Raw genomic sequence first — 17,702 nt, forward strand, 5'->3', positions numbered from 1 at the left:
GTTTGGGCAGCTTCTTTTAAGTGTAGCAATGCACACAAACACGTAATAACACAAGTGACAGCCACATGTTCATATATACATGACACAAAGTCAGTTTTTTAAGTATTTGCTGTATGTATGTATGTGTGTGTCTGTGTGATATATATGCGTGTTGTTCCCCAATTAGAATGAATACTACATTTTAGTATAATTAAGAGTTTGGAAAACCTAATGATAAATACAAAAATCCCAATATCTAGAAGCAAGATATAAAATCTTAATAACTCCCTGGCTGGCAGTTCTCTAGAATACTTTCCTCCTACTTTAAAAAAGAATCTGCCCTTTTTGTTATCTCTGGAGAGGGAATAGAAATATCAGTTTTTTCTCTAGCAAAGGTGATCAAAACTTGCTAATATTGCTATTTGTGAAAAGGTTCTTTCAGTTTCCCTACTGTGCTGTACATTTTTGGAATTAACTCTCAAATTGGAGCAAAGCTCTTATTGTTTCTCACATGTGAGCTGTAAGATTCCAGGGCATAGCATGTTTCTTATACAGCATACTTTAAAAATATATATTTATTTATTTTTGTTGTAAAGGCAGATCAGATTTCCAGAGAGAAGGAGAGACAGAAAGATTTTCATCTGCGGATCCACTCCCCAAATGGCTGAGCTGACCCAAAGCCAGGAACCAGGAGTTTCCTCCAGGTTTCCCTTGTGGGTACAGGGTCCCTCGGCTTTTGGACCTAGAATAAGTTGTTAACTTTATTTTGAAATACAGATTCATCGTACACTGGCAAAATAATACAGAAAGGCCCTGTGTGTGTTTCACCCAGTTTTTCTTCATGGTTAATTATCTTTATTTGAAAGGGGGTATTACAGCAAGATTTGAGGAGTAGTGACAGGGAGAAATCTTTCAACCACTGGCTTGCTCCCCAAATGGCTGCTGCCAAGGCTGAGACTGACCTAGGTCAAAGTCAGGAGCCAGGAGCCTCTTCTAGGTGTCCCATGTGGGTACAGGATCCCAAGGACTTGGGCCATCCTCTACTGCTTTCCCAGGGCACAACAAGGGAGCTGGATGGGAAGTGGAGCAGCCAGTACATAAACCGGTGCCCATATGGGGTCACAGCGCATACAAGGAGAAGACTTTAGCCACTAGGCTATCATGGTGGGCCCTATAATTTTTTTCTTTTATGGATCATACATTTTATACCATTCTAAGGACTCTTCAACAAGCCTTAGTGCCAGAAGATTTGCTTCTGTGTATGTCCTAAAAGGGTTTTTTATAAAGTTTTATATTTTGTATTTAATAAACCCTGCATCTACATATTGGTGAATTCTATGAACAAGTGTTTTGTTAAGGTTTCTTATTCAGTATTCATGAAAGATGGTTGTTGGTCATTCTTTTTGTTCTGACTTTCTTTGGTTTGGGTAACAAGGCAGCATGACCTCACAAAGTGAGCTGGAACATGTTCCTTTTCTGGAATCAGTCATGCAAAATTGATGTTAGTTCTTTTCTGCAAGCTTTTGGTAGGATTCTCTGGTAAAATCCCTGGGACTTGGAGACTTCCCTTTCAGAAGTTTTAAAATTATGGAACGAATTATTTTTTTTATTAAAGTGTGTATGCATTTGAATGGTAAAATGACACACACGTACACACACACACACACACACACACACACACACACACAATCTACTGTCTGGTTCAGTCCCCCAAGAGTTACAGCAGCCAAGGCTGGGCCAGGCTGAAGCTGGGAGCCTGGAATTCCATCATCTGGGTCTCCCACATGAATGGCAAGGACCCAAACACTTGAACCAATATCTCCTGCTTTCCTGAGCTCATTAACAGGGAGCTGGGGATGTGGGATATAGCAAATGGAGGCTTAACTTGCTGACCTGTGAAGCCAATTTCTTTAAGAGTTGTAGGCCTGGTGCGGTAGCCTAGTGAGTAAAGTCCTCGTGTTGCCTGCATCGGGTTCCCATATGGGCGCAGGTTCTAATCCTGTTAGCCCCGCTTCCCATCCAGCTCCCTGCTTATAGCCTGGGAAAGCAATTGAGAACAGTCTTGGGACCCTTCACCCTCATGGGAGACCCGAAAGAAGCCCCTGGCTCCTGGCTTCGGGTTGATTCAGCTCCACGGAGTGAACCAGTGGTTGGAATATCTTTCTGTCTCCTTCTTTCTGTAACCCTGACTTTCCAATGGCAATAAGTAAATCTTAAAAAAAAAAAGAGTTAAAAATACAAAGAGTTATAGAACTGTTTAGATTATCTATTTCATAGTGGGTGGGTTATAAAATTTATCAATTTCATCTAAGTTGTCAAGTTTATGTTGTATATAGCATTCCCTTACTATCCTCATGATATCTGTAAAGTCTGTAGTGATTATCTCTTCTTCCTATCATTGAGATTTTTGATATTTCATTCCTCATAACATGGATTTCCCCCTTTGTGCAGTCTTGCTAAAAGACTGCCAGTTTTATTGATCATTCCAAAGAGCCAAGATTTATTTCAGTTATATTGTAAATTTTTCTAATTTCAGTTCACCTGATTTCTGATCCTGTCTTTATTATTTCCTTGTTCTGTTGAACTCTGCTCATGCAACATAATGCAACAAAGTATGCCACTGTTAAAAAAATATGTAAGGTGTTAATTTATTGCACTTTCCCTGATGTAGATAGAAAATGATGATTTAAATGTAGAAAATGACATTTATAGAGAGGACCTCAAAGGAAACTCCCTCTGAAATAAGGTAATGAAACTGATTGGTTTTTCTGGCTTGTGGCTTATTGTGTTACTTAGTGACCAAGGATCATTTCTGTGAGACGAGTTCTTAATATAATTGAGTCAGAAACTCCCTGAACTTCAGGGTGCTGCTGTGTTCCCCCATAAATCTAGCAGCCTTCTCAGAGCTGTCTGTAGAGGTCCTGGTGCATCAGGAGGAAGTAACTGCTCAGAGGTCAGAAGCCCAGGCTGGGTCTCGGAGTAAACTGAATTTCGAGTTCTGTGTCTAAAATAAAAATGAATAATATATCTAGCCTAAGTCAGATCAGTTGACCATAAATCCAATTTATCTGTTTAAATTGTTGCTTTGGGATTGATATTTTTAAGAATAATGCTGAAATTGTTTTCTGTTAAATAGTATATAGCCTACATGGATTTTTCTTAGTTTCTTGAGGGAGTGTGGTTGTTCATGAAGAACCTAATTCTGGCCACTGGAAAAATCATCATAGAATTGGTTCAGCAGACGAGCCAGGGACATGTCCTTGGCTTACGGTGGTAGCATGGTGGCTGTCTTCTTGAAGCCAGCAGATTTAAGTCACACAATGAAGTGGTGATGGGGCAGTTGGGTGGCACATGCCTGGGCAGCCAACTGAACAGGTAACCTTCACACCCCAGAGCGAGGTGATAGAACAGGTCAAGGACAAGTAAGTCTAAGTGTTTGGTCTAATCCTGTTAGATTGAGGATTTATAATAAAGCTTTTTTTTTTTTTTTTTGCAAGATAAGAAATTTAGACAGAGAAGCCCTGAGCTCTTTATGTAATAGCATTTGTAACTAGATATCTTTAAAGAGTTTAAAGATGCCAACTTGTTCTCCAACACAAAATCCTGTGAAGTAAAGAGCTAAGTCTTGGTTCTATTGTTTCTGCCTTGGTGACCTTGGGCAACTTATTTCACCCGTCTGTCCGTTTCTTCACTGAGGAAATAGGGACAAGAATAAATAAGTATGGAGAAGTTTTCTTATTAAATGTGTCATCTGGTATGTAAGAACATTGTAAATATTCATTGTTTGATTATCCTTATCAAGCATAGCATTACTACTGCTGCTGTTACTATTAGGTGAGCTTTATCTGTGTATCTGTTTATGTACTGTGGCACTTTGGAGCACCAGAAAGCATTGTGATAACTAAGGTATTTTTGAACTTGAAAGAACCAATTTTCGTATCTCTGGGAACCACATCATTCCATTAAGGAGATATGATTTAGTACAGTCGTTTCCGGCCAAGGACAGTTTTCCTCCACAGGACACTGAAAAGTATCTGGAGACGTTTTTGGTTGCCATAATGTCCAGGGTGGGTTGCTAATGGATCTTGATGATAGCAGTCAGGGATGGTAGCAAGCATCCCACACTGTGTGGGGCAGCCCCTACGACACAGAATCATCACCTGACGCCACATGTTCAGTGTTGAATTCCTAGTCCCATGCATCAGTAGTGCCAAGTTTCTGAAACCCTGCTCTTACAAAATGGTCAAGTTCAAGTATGCTGAATAAACCAGAAATCAGTAAGGAAGGTTGAGAATTTACCATGTCAAGCCAGAGACCATGTGGTAAATAAAACAACATAAGTTGGTTTCCTGAGTCTGTGGACAATGTTGTTTGCTTGTCTAGGGGAAAAAAAAAATGTCTTTTAAAGTATTGTTAGCTTTTTTCAAAACTATAGTGCTTTTGTTCTTCTGTGAAATACATATATGAAAATATGTGTGAGCTCTTCAAATATATATCTGGTAACCAATAACTTTGAGATTTCTCCTTTTCTTTGCATCTTACTTTATAAAACCAAATGAGTTCCTGAAAGATTGAATGAATTCCTGTGTTTAGGTGTATTCGTATCTCTCATTCCATCCCGTTGTGTCTGAAGAGGCTTGGCCGTGTTCTTAGTTGATCGTCACTTGACCTGGGACATTACTGCTTTGCATTGACACTTAGCAGCCTTGGTGCCTGTCTGGGGTTTGGAGAGTGGGGCCCAGTTAAGAGAGGGTATGGATTTACAGGGAAAGCGATGCAGCCTTTTCTTTCATGGGCGTGGAGCCAGCCGTGTGCCCAGAGAGTCAGTCTCTGTTGTTCCCGTCATGCTCATGTTCCCTTCTTCTGCTGCCCAGAGTTGGCGTCGAGGAGCCATGCGAAGAGGACCAGAACGATCACCGCTGGCAGTACTTCAGGTGACATGAGGGCATCCTCAGAAAACAATTAACTGGGCCTGGCTTTCCTCCTTCTAACCCGAGAGCTTTCTCTTTACACTGTTGGTCTTTTCTTTCCTTCCTCCGTGTGCCAACCCCTGCCCCTTTTCGCAAAGGGTGCAAGCAATTCTGATAATTTTTCAGTTTTTCGGACTCACCCTCCCCACCCCCCGTGTCTCCGTGTTGATGACTGCATCAGTATTCCTGGGATTCTGTCCCCCTCCTCCCCATGGTAGACGATGTGTCATCAGCACCAAAGTCCAAGTTGACAACTGTTTGTCTGTCTCTCTTTTTGGAGCCACAGGCACATTTTTTCTTATGATGTAGCAAATATTGATTATCACTTATAATCTAGGATTTCATATGTCAGCCATAAATTGGGTGTGGATTACACCATCTTAACTATTAGTGCTGTATGTGTGTGTGTGTTTTACGTATGTCACTGTGTACTTGTATATTCTAGTGATGAATCAGAATAGATGAACATGGTTCTCAACCCCAAGAAATGCAGTTTGTTTCTCAGTGTCCCTGAGTTTATGACATAATTATATATAAGGAGAGTGACATGGGGGCACCCAGTAAGAACTTCAAGGTGTCTTCTTGCCTTTCTGTATCTCTAATTGGGATGCTTTCTTCCTGATCTGATTCTCATTGCTGCTGCGAAAGTCAAATGCAAATAGGCTTGCACTTTGTTCTTGACTTTGTGGAAACATTTCACTCCCCAAAGGCAGCGGGCAAACAGCAGCAATACCTATCACGGGGCAGTGTCTTGGCATCACCAGCCCCCACGTGTACCCTGTGATCCCATGCAGGAAATGAAATTGAAGCATTTAAGCTCACTGGGCTCACGCTGTTTTCTGTTATTTAAAACACATGTACTTACCGTAAAAAGTTCATTTTTGAAGACCTTACTTTAGCTACCAGGAAAGTTGCAAGGGAAACTTTTTGTCTTCTAAGCACCTTACTTTCAACAAGGAATATCCTCAGGCACGTGTAAGTTCTTATACTGGGACCATGAGAGGACCCAGGTTATAATCTGGTGTTCAGGGTGTTGTCTGAAGATCTGTCTCATGAAAAATTTGCCAAGTATTCAGAACGTTGAATGTTCAGGTTGTTAAGAATGTTCATTGATGCTTAAATTTCTGGAATTTCATGGCATTTCATGAGCTAATTAGGGTGGATAAAGTATTATCCCAGAAGACAAATGATTAATTTTTAATATTTATTCATCCCAGAAGGAACTTATCAGTTTGGGTCACTTTATTTTCTCATTTGATATGGGCTATCTATATTTGTCTCATTCTTTAAAAAATGCAGGAGTAATCCAGTTCATTCTGGAAGACAAGACTGTGTTGTGTGTGTTCTAATGAGCTCAGCTCCAATGTATCAAGGGAATACTAAAGCATGATGTAATAAAACAGCACCAAAGTGCAAGATTTATATAGTATTTTGTATTAAAAGTATTATAGCAAGTCAGGAGAGAAATATATCCATTTCAAATCTGGAAGTTTTAGGAAACCAAGGGACCAAGTCAAGTGTCTTAGGATCTAACTGTACAATTAGAATCTTATTTCTGATCATTCTTGTGGCCTAGCACCGAACTGAATTCCTGGCCCATTGCTTTGACAGCTGTTCCTAGAGACCCACTTTGGTTCTGGGCTGTGCTCCAAGGGTGGGGCCTATGTAGTAAGCCACAAGTTCCAATGTCCTCCTTGAGGATTGGTCCAAGGGGCCCTCAACCCTGCCAGTAAAGTCAGGATTAAATCTCCCTAAAATAAACAGTTGTTTTTTTTTTTTACTTGAAATCCAGAGTTACAGAGAGATGAGGGGAGAAAGAAAGGGTAAGAGAACAGGAGAGAAAACTTCCATCTACTGCTTTATTCTCCAAATGGCCACAATGACCAGAGCAGGATTGGATGGAAACTGGGATCCAGGAGCTTCTTCTGGGTCTCCCACTTGGATGTAGGGATCCAAAGACTTGAGACATTCTCCACTGCTTTCCCAGGTCATTAGCAGGGAGCTAGATTGTAAGTGGAACAGCTGGGACTCAAATCAGCACTCATATGGGATGCCAGTGCCACAGTTAGAGGATTAGCATGAGGTGCCATTGCACTGGCCCCAAGTAAACAGTCTTAAATGGGGATATATTGCAGAAGAGCATCGTTGGTGTTTCAAGAGCTGTGGTCTTTTTTTTTTTCTTCAGTATTTAAAAAGCAATAGCAAGCTGGGATGCTCATCTCTGTCTCCTCTGCTAGACATATCCCATTGAGCACTTCAGTCAGTAGCAGGGACTTCCAAGAGCCTTCTTTGCATATTGCTCTGCCCTGGGCTCTGTGCTGTCAAAGTCTGGGCTGCATGTTGACCAGTGGGTGACAGCAAGTGGCTGCAGTCAAGGTTGAATTTCCGGGGCAGAAGGATGGAAAGAGAAGGCGGCTCTGAGGAGGACTGACCTCACAACTCCAGGTTTCCATTTTTAGTGTTTACCACCTCGGCCTTCACTTTTAGGAGGGGAAATCTCAAGAGCACATCCTAGAATTTGGAAAAGAAAACCACACAATTACTAAAATCTATATCCACGTATTAACCTGGCACCTGTATTTACATATTATAGCACCATAGGTCCATGGGTCTTTACCATTTTTATTTGTGGTTTTCAGACTCTGAGATAATAGAAGCTCATGAATCCTTATTAGTAGTAGATAAAACTAAATTAGAGGAAAATAGACTGGTTGTGTTTTTGAAATCTTTTTTTGGGTACTGATGTGATTGGGCTGCTGGAAGCAGCCCTCTCACCTACTTTCCTCACTTTGCCTGGATACAGGAAGAGAAAAAGGAGATTGGAAGCAGTTGTGTCATTCGGTTTCCCCCGTTCCTCGACCCTCCCACCCTATGACCCACATGGGCATGCATCCCTCTGAACTATCTAAACATCATCAAAATAAAATGAATTTCTTATTAAAAGATATTTTGCCAAGAATATAATTATTATTCATTTTAAATTAAATTATTCATTTTAAATTACAAAAATCTCTAAATCCACAAAAATAAAAATCAGAAAAATACAATGATAAATATCTGAGTACCAGCCTGGATTCACCAGTTGTCAACCTTTTTTTATTCTTGTTGTTTTGGATCCTTTCTGCTCTCTTTCTTTCAACCATTTCAAAATACTCCAAAGTAAGTTATATAGACGCCATGACTTTCCATTGCTAAATGTTTCAGCCTGTGTACTCCAGGAGTCTGGTCTCCTACATGATCACGGCGTTTTTCTCACACTCAAGAAAAGTAGCATGAATTTTGCATGTGCACACACACACATAAAACCCCAGGATCCAATTAAAATTAGTATGATTGTTTTGTCTCTTCAGTCACTTTTAATCTGGAATAATTCACCTCTCTTTTTTTGTGGGGGGTCTCATGTCATTGAAGTTTTTGTTTTTAAAAGATTTATTTATTGATTTGAAAAGCAAAACATCTGCGAGAGGAAGAGAGCGATAGAAAGGTGATTCATTCACTGATTCACTTCCCAAATGGACACAGCAGCCAAGACAGAAGCCAGGAACTCCATCCTGCTGTCCCACATGAGTGTCAAGAGTCCAAATATTTGGGCCGTCATTCATTGTCACCCAGGATGCATTAGCAGGAAGCTGGACCTGAAGTGTAGCAGCTGGGATTTGAACTAATACCCTTATGGAATGCCCCTGGCTTGGCACAAACTCTGCCTTAACCCACTGTGCCAATATACCAGCCCCAATTTATTTGTATAGTGTGTGTGTGTGTGTGTGTGTGTGTGTGTGTGTGTGTGTGTGTGTGTGAAGTATTCAGGATAGTATCCTACAGAAACTTTCATGTTTTGGAATTTTCAGATTTATTTTCTTCATGATTAAAGACATAATCATTTTTGCCAAGCACAATGTAATAATGGTATTGTACTTTTTTGTTGTACCTGTCAAGTGGTGCCCATTGTGATGCCACTCATTCGTTGATAATGTTACATTTGATCACTTGGTTAAGGTTATAACCCTACGTCTCTGTTACCTTTCTAATTAAGCCATAGTCTGTACAATGATCCTTTGACATGTGACCTTTAATCTAGTAGTGAAATTGTTCACTTGTGATCCTCACTTAAACCCCTCATTACCCTGGGAGTAGAAAATGGTAATTATCTAATTCTGACCTTCCTTTCACTTTTGCAAGACAATGTTCATCTGTAAGGAGATTAGTTTTTTTAAAATTTGCCTTTGAGACTAGGGAAGTAAGGAGTTTTTCCATTGTCTAGAAAATCAATTCAAGTAATGTCTTATCTAGTGTTTGCGGGAGTTAGAGATGTCTCCGCAGGATCCTAACAGGAGTTTTGGGTGTAACCATTCAGAAAGCAAAAAGTTAACAAGCGTTTGTCATCTTTTTTTAGTAGAGAAAAAAAAAATGATGCCAGAGAAAGATGTCTACTGCAGAAGACATTCATTCATCTTACACTTAGAAACTTTCCCTTCAGAACAGTTTGTGATAACTGCACTCCACCCCACCCCTGACCTGCTCCATCCTCTCTTTTAAGGGTGCCTGTACCTTGCTGGGTCTTGAACATGCTGGAAATTCAAGTAGAGGTTGGCTTTGAGAAGTGGGGGCACACTTGCTTCATCTTCCATCAGGAAAGATTCTGGCTGTCACAGAAGGAGGAGAGAGAGGGCGAGGAGGATGAGTTCACACATGTGCATGGGGCTTTGCCCATCCATCATCCACACACTGCAGTCAGCACCCTGGTGCCAGACTGCAAGGAACATGTCACTCACAGTCCAGCCAGTGCCTCTCTGAAAGGTTAAGTCACACATCACTGGCTCTACTCTTGGGTTGCCTTGCATGAAGCTGTCCATTCTTGGCAACTCTGCAGGCAGGGAGGGGAGATACAGGATTGTCTTGGCCTCTCTGTTTTCCCCGCCATCACCCTGTGGCTTCTACATCAACTGCAACAGTTCTTGGCCTCAGAGTAAAGTGCTGGGATAGAAAAGTAACAGGTGCATGGAGCTTTTATGATAGTTATGATAAGTGAATTTTGCCATATTTTTTCTTTCTATCTCCAGTTGTTTTTTCTTTTCAGTTGTTACTCTTGAATGTGTGTGTTCTCAGGTCATCTCTGTTGACCAGAAGGTGTGACGTACTAGAGTTAAAGGCAGGTCAGGACTCTAATGGTATCATTCAAGAAAATGTTATGACATATGTTTAAACAGGAAGGCAGATTTTTAACTTTTTTGAATTTAAGATATTTTTGTTTCAGAGACAGAGTGAGAGAGAGATAGAGAGAATATTTCATCCATTGGTTTACTCTCCAAATAGTTGCAATGGTTAGAGCTATGTGGGTCTGAATCCAGGAGCCAGGAGTTTACTCTGGGTCTCTCACATGGGTGCAGGAGCCCAAGGACCTGGGCCATCTTCTGTTGCATTCCCAGGCACAGTAACATAGTGCTGAATCAGAAGTGGAGCAGCATGGACCTGAATCAGCATCCATGTGCGATGACTACATGGCAGTTGGATGCTCAATGCACTATGCCAAGGCACTGACCCAAGGAAGGTGGACTTTTTATTCAGGGTCATTGTGATTGGTGTTGGCACTACTGAGATGTGATTTTTGTAGGGAGAGAGAGAGAGAGAGAAGTTAACAGAAGGAAAATGACTAAGCAGAAGCAACAGGAGAAGATGTCAGGGGTTCTTACTAAACCAACTTCATTTGATGCTTGCTGAAGGCAGACCAGGATGCTCAGACATCACCTGGGGGATGGTGAAGGAAGAGCCCTATCAGATGCTGATGGTGAGAGATTCTGGCTAAACCAGCCTAACATGACTCTTGCTAACAGTGGGTGATGATAAAGGTGGATGTGGGAGTCTCCAAATCCAAGCCTGGCTGGGAAGAAGATTCAGAGGCACCTGACTAAGGTTTGGGCAAGTAGAGACCGTCAGTATGCATGCTGTAGTATTTAGGAGAAAGGTGCTGATGCCTACAACTTTATTTGAATGCATTAAAAAAATGCAGTCATAATGGTAGAATCTAGTGGTGATGGGTATACAGGTGTTCACTCTAAACTCCTACAATACTTCTCTGCTATGTTAGTTTCCTATTGCTATGCTGAAAAATCTGAGGCTGCATAATTTGGAAGTAAAAGGATGTTGTTTTAATTTATAGTTTTGGACTGGAAGTTCAAACAGCATGACATGGCTTCTGGCCAGGGCACACAATGGTGTCCCCTCCTGATGGATGGTATCATGGTGAGAGTGCACAGACAGCAGAGAGATCGTGAGACAGGAAACCAGAGAAAGAGGAGGAGCTGGTAACAGCCTCTGCATAGGCCCCATGTCTTAAAGGCTCTACTGCCTCTAACATTGCCACACAAAAAGCACATCCGAACTATAACACTTATACACATGAAAAAAATCTTACAATAAAATGTTAGGGATGTAAGACCAGGTTAGGCTGGAATTAAGGAAGCAGCAGAGATGAGGGAACCCATGCAAAGGCCATATTTAAACCTTTGGAAGCACCTGGTGCAGAGAGGTGGCCAGTTGCCAGCACATGCCATTTTCCAAAGGCCTGGCTTGGGTGTGCACACATGGGGCTTGCCAGCCCTCCGACCCTCTGGAGTGTGATGTGGTACGTGACTTCTCTCATGACTTTTGCATGACAGCCTTCCTCTCCTTGTAGCTAACCACTCTTTCTGCTTTGGGAAGATGGTCAGCCTCCTGGCTCCTTGCAGCCAGACTGGCTGTCCAGAGTCACACTAATCCTTTCTGTTTTTCCCCTTGTCTTCCCGCCTGGTGACCTTTAGAGTTGGTGTTGATCCAGATCAAGACCCACCGCCCAACAATGACAGCTTTCAAGTCTTGCAAGGGGTAAGTCACAAGAGATGCGTCTTCCTGTGGGAAAAAGAGAAGTATAATTTAAAATAGTTAAACAATGTTGTTGAGAATTTGTAGCACACTAGACACTTTAGCTGGAGTCTCTCATTGTGATCTTGGCAACAACTGTATAGATGGGCATTGTTATCCTTAATTTGCAGAATAGAAATTGACTATTCTCTTTTTTAAAATATTTATTAAAAGAGTTACACAGCGAAGGGAACAGGTCTTCCATCATGTGCTGGTTCCCTCCCCAAATGGCTGCATGGCTGGGGCTGGAGCCAGAAGTCTGGAGCTTCTTCTGGGTCTCCCACATGGATGCAGTATCTGAAACACTTGGGCTGTCTTCCACTGCCTTCCTAGGCATATTATCAAGGAGCTAGATTGAAAGTGGAGCAACCAGGGTACAAACCGGTGCCCATACGGAATGCTGTGGTGCCACAGATGGTAATTTTACCTGCTATGCCACAATGCTGCCCCCCTAATATTTTTAACTTGTGAGCCAGAAAGAGAGAGAATGAGAGGAAGGGAAAGGGAACTCTACCCCATCCTGTGATTGACCTTCTAATTGCCTGCAATAGCCAGGACTGGTCTGGACTGAGTCTAGAAGCTGAGAACTCAATCTAGGTCTCCCATGTGCAAGGCATGAACCAGATTACTTGAGTCATCACTGCTGCTCCCCAGTGTCTACATTAGCAAGAACCTACAATTAGAAGCCAGAACTGGGATTCGAACATAGGTTCTCCAGTATGGGACCTGGGCATCCTAACCAATGTCTTAAACTACTAGTCCAAGTATCTGCCTGCCCCTAGCAGCTTAATTTTGAGAGCTTAAGTGAGTCATCCAAGGCAGAGAATTAGTCTTCACTCTTCAGTAACATATAAGGGGGTGGGCTGGCTAGAAAAAATGTTTAGGCCAAGTCCCTAACTCTCTGCTTTCCAAGAATGAATATACTGATTCTGTAGCTGGTTCTATCAGTGGTGCCTGGGAAGGGGAAGTGGAGGGATCTGATTTGACTCCCCAACCCAAAGAACCTGAGGAAGAGAAGAGAGGAAGTGGCTGAATGCAGACACTCTTGTTCCCCTAGATGTGGGATCCTCTGTTCAGGAGTCTGGAAAGGGTGTGTCAGGGGTTACTTTCTGCCTTTGTTCCTTGAAGTCCAATAGCTGAGGAGCTGAAATCCTCTAAAGGCTTTGCATATGTCTGGCACCTGGCCTGGGAGGACACAAAGACATCAGATGTCTTAAATAATGGCTAAGGGTCCCAAAAGCCAGGCATCCCAGCAAGCAAGGTGGAAGCCACATTGCCTTTTCTGACCCGGTCTTGGGAATTGCAGTCTCACTTGTGTTGCTTTCTATTGGTTAGGAATGCATTCCTGGGGCCAACCCAGATTCCGTGGTAGGCAGTAAAACCGTGACTTCTGGATGGGAACAGTACCCATGAATTTGCAGACAAGTTCTGTAACTGCTGTATGATGTCCTGTGTGCCTCTCAGGTACGATTCTGTATTCAGGTTTGGGTCCTTCCCCAAGTCAACATGTCCTAGGTTGAAATGAGGTTCCAAAGTAGTATTAAGTTGGTCTTGGCAGCCAAAAACGTTTTTTGTTAGGCTAGCCAGTGCTAAGCAGGCCACATGGCCTGTCAATGAGCTTGGTAAGCATTTGAGGCTGTGCAGCAGGTGGCTTCATTGACTATGTGCTTATGTCGTCTGTGACACTGGGGAGAGTGCAAGACTCACCATTGCACTTTATCCTAAATCTAGTCTGCATACTTCAGACTCCAGAAAATCTTTGAAATGATTCTTCCAACTAACTAGACTTAGCAGGTCTCTAGAAATGGGTGCTTTGGGCCCGGGGATGTTTTTGTATCTTTCCTGTCTTTTAGGGTGGTCATAACTTTATAGGAAATTTATGGCTTAGATGTCCACTGTTAGTCCCAGGTTAAAGAACATAAAGTCATACCCAGCCATCTTGGGAAAATCATTGTTTGGGGAGGAGTTTTCAATGCCCATCACTGGAGTTTTGGTACCCACTTGAAAGAAGCTCCAGAGAACCTTGAGATGATGTTAGAATTAGCCATTGTGCCAAGGGGACACAGGTGGTTTCAGTGAGAAGTTCTTTTTGAATATTTGATATTTGGGGCCTTAATTAAAGGCTTTAGAAAATGCATTCAGGAAGAGTGCATGTGGTAGCTCATTTAGAGTGTAACCCTGTAGGAGATTTTTAAAGTCACCCTGAGAGCATCTGGGAGCAGGACAATGTGGCAGATGGGCATCTTTATGTCACTGCAAGGAAAATAATGGCCCTGGCAGTACATTACCACCTGCTTTCAAAGCATCCTCCACAGAACTGTGGCCACTTGGTATTAGCTTTGTCAGAATAAAGCAGGCTCCCAACAGCTGGAAAGTCAGGATTTGAAGAGATTTCATCCGAAACATCCCCAGATGCTTTGCTGTCTCCCCTCATCCCCAACCTCTGTGCCCCAACCCCTGTGGAAGGAACTCCGTGAAATGGTTTGACTGGTTTCCTGGAGCAGAACTCCCTTAAACATCTCGTAGGACCTGCGCACTGGGAACACCAGATTCTGAGTTGAGCTAACACATTTGCTGTTGCTTTTCTGTGGCAATGTTGCAGAAAGCACTAGGTCATAAGTGCTGAGGATTCTGGCATTCAGCTATGTGCTGGGCTTCAGGACCCACCCTGGTTGGGCCCTGCCAATGTAAACCTAGCATTGCAGTCACTTCCAGAATGCTGCACGCTGGGCTGGCAGCAACTTCGGCTGTACTGGTAACAGCACCCAGTTGCCAGCCAGAAGCTCATAGCTTTCCTGTGACCTCCTTCCCTCCAACCCCTGCCACGTACTCATGCCAAGGGACCCTGAAAGTGAGTTCTGCTGACCTTTTGAAAGCCTCTTCCAGATCGCTGTCAGTCTGGGACAAACAGGCGGACTTCAAGCTTGGTTCCCCAGGACGCCCTCTAAGAAATGACTCATGTCATGGTGTCAGAAGGGCTTGATTTCTCTAAAACTTCCAGCCCTGACCTTTTCACTCCAGGTTTAGGCAAGAAAAGCAGGGCTGGGAGCACTTCGTGGTCACAAGAAGCTGAAAAATACAGACATATTTGGGCTTCTTGTGTTTTTTGGGGTGGTGGGGGTGGGGAGGGATGGTGAAAACCTGGTTTCTTGCAGTTGTCCCTGCTAGGTCCAGGTCACATGCTCAATGTTGTCATGAAACTGAAGTCAGTGGTTGGGAAAATCCAGATGTTCGTTGTGAATGATCTGCCTAAAAATAACAAAAGGAAAATAAAGCAGTATTTGACCAGAAAGTCTTTCTTATAACCAGCATGATGTTCCTCACTGGTTCCAGAAGCCTATGGTTGTCATGGCTACAGGACTTCAGAATATGAAGTCAGATGCAAGAAGGAAAGAACTGTTGTTGGCTGTCACCCCTGTCTTTGTGTGAGGAAAGCATAAGAATATTTTGGGCAGACGTTAGCTTTGTGGCCCTGGCCAGTTTGACTCATTTAGAACAAAACAAGAGGAAAAAACTCTTGTTGATTTGTTTCCCTGGAGGGTCTTGGTGACTTTGCAACCAAAACAAAAACAAGGCCAGCTGCAAGCATGCTGCCAGGCCCAGGGCTGACCTCTCACACTGTGAAAGGCAGGGGTGTTTCATGCCAAACCATACACTGCTGAGATGGCCGTTGGCCGGATGCGGCAGACACATCATTCATTTCCTTCCCCAAGTTCACAGGAGACTCTCATTGATGAGGCTGTCTTGGAGCAGCTGAGAGTGTGAATCTGAGCAGCACAAGGCCACCAGCCAGATCGGGGTGGTATGTGCAGGATAGGAAAGCACCATGCCTATGGGTGTGCTTGACACGTACTAGGGCCATGTCAGCACCCATATGGGATGCTGGTATTTGCAGGCAGAGGATTATCCCATTGAGCCACCACGCCAGCTCCGACTGTGAACTTTTTAGCTTCTATAGTTTGCTTAGTGGACTCTCTCAGATTACTACTCTCAGACTCACACTTCATCTCCAAGCTTTCCTGTTTGCTTTTCCCCCCTCCGATTGCCTCTCTTGGCCCCTTGGTTTTCCCTTTCTGCTATTTTCTGTTTTCTTTTTGTTTTTCAGATTTATTTATTTTTACTAGAAAGAGATTTGCAGAGTGAAGGAGAGAGAGAGAGAGTAGGTGTTCCATACTGTTTTATTCCCCAAATGGCTACAATAGCCATGGTTGGGCTGATTTGAGGCTGGGAACCAGGAGCATTTTCCTGGTCTCCCGTGTAGGTGCAGTGGTCCAAGGACCTGGGCCATCCTCTTCTGTCTTAAGCAGGGAGTTAAGATCATAAGTGGAGCACAAACTGATACTCATATGGGATGCTGGGCCACAGGGTGGAGGGTTAGCCTGTTGAACCATCGCACCAGCTCCTGCTTTCTGTTTTCTAGCTGCTCAGAGTAAATATGAATTCATTTGTTCATGTGAGAAACCTAGATTGAGCACGTGTTATCATTCAGTGTCCCACGCTCTGAGAATATATCTGGGATGAGATGGATGGCTCTCCATCCCCAAGGGCATAGTGACGACAGCAGGAAGAGTCGGCCAAGGGTCTGGCCTTTCCCCAGGGAGCAGAGAGATTTCCTTGCTGCTCTGAGTGTCCTGGTGGCTCGGCAGCCTCGGCATCCCCAGGAGCTTGTTAGAAATGCAGATCCTCAGGTCTCCCCAGCCCCAGTGAAGCCCACTCTACCTTTTTTCCCAGCCTCCCCCAGGGAGATTTGTGGTGCATTTTCTAGTGTGAGGAGCTCCTGGCCAGGCCACATGGAGCTCTAGGGAGCACTTTATAAACAAGGAAGGAAGCGATCCATGTGTCACTGCCATAGAGTTGTGACCCTATTTTTAAGCCCTGTTGAGAAATCTTGGGCCTATCATCCCAATCATATAAAAATGACTCAAGTCAAGTTAACATCATTTGCTTGCTCTTCTGCTGTGTAATAGTGTTCTGGGGCTGTTATAAGGAGCTGCCACAGTCTTAATGACCTCAAAACCATTTTTATCCTCCAACAGTTCAGTTGTTCAGAAATCTGGTTTCTTCAGCTTCAGGTCTCTCTAGGCTGAAATCCAGGAATGGTCAGGCTTGGGCACTGGAAGAGAAGCCACTTCCAGGACCTTCTAGGTGGTTGGCGGAATTCAGTTTGGTTATAGGACGGAGTCCCATGTCCTTGATGGCTGTTGGCCAGGAGTTGTGCTCAGCTCTCAGAAGCTACACACATGGAATTGTTTTTCATCCTACTCTTTATAATGCTGAAGGATTTTTTAAAAGAGTCAAGTTCATTACAAGGTTAGGCACTTGGCCTAGCCATCTCCATCTTCAACCTCAGGAGTAGCAGGGGTCCTTGTCATACTTGGAATTGCTCCTGCCTTTTCTTTGTGGCTCTCAGGTGCTCTCATCCCCCTTGTTCACTTTGAAGAGCCCACATGACTGGCTCTATTTCTAGTCTAAAGGGGATTAGAAAACTTTTATTTATTTGTCTTCTCCAACTTGAAAGGCAAACAGACAGACATACAAAGAAATCGTCCATCCACTGGTTCGATCTCCAAATGTGTGCAATAGCTGTGGCTGGGTCAGGCTAAAGCCAGGAATTCCATCCAGGTCTCTGGCACAGCTGGCAGGGACCCAGTGACTTGAGCTGTCACCGCTGCTTCCCAAGGTACATATCAGCAGGAAGCAAAGCCAGGACTTGCACTCCATTATGGAATATGGATATCCTAAGTGGTGCTATAACTTCTAGGCCAACTGTCTACCCCTGAAATGACCTTGACTTAAAAAAAATTGGGATCCAGCCCTTTGGCACAGTGGGTAAAGGTGCTGCTTGCAATGCTGTCA

The 17,702-nt window shown here is 43.3% G+C and overlaps 1 protein-coding gene across 5 annotated transcripts in view; it reads left to right on the forward strand.

The window, feature by feature from the left end:
* Nucleotides 1–17,702, forward strand: part of SLC9A7 (solute carrier family 9 member A7) — a 132,544-nt gene that overhangs the window by 93,881 nt on the left and 20,961 nt on the right. For 2 of the 5 annotated variants that reach the window (XM_040999518.1, XM_040999527.1), the window contains exons 13-14: nucleotides 4,854–4,913; nucleotides 11,747–11,810. In XM_040999518.1, coding sequence (XP_040855452.1) covers nucleotides 4,854–4,913; nucleotides 11,747–11,810 — 124 coding nt within the window. The remainder of the gene's footprint in view (nucleotides 1–4,853; nucleotides 4,914–11,746; nucleotides 11,811–17,702) is intronic. The other 3 variants (XM_040999542.1, XM_040999549.1, XM_040999534.1) reach the window with 2 other exon arrangements.

This window comes from Ochotona curzoniae, unplaced genomic scaffold (assembly GCF_017591425.1).
Source record: "Ochotona curzoniae isolate NIBS_2020 unplaced genomic scaffold, NIBS_Ocur_1.0 contig_1274, whole genome shotgun sequence".
Taxonomy (NCBI): domain Eukaryota; kingdom Metazoa; phylum Chordata; class Mammalia; order Lagomorpha; family Ochotonidae; genus Ochotona; species Ochotona curzoniae.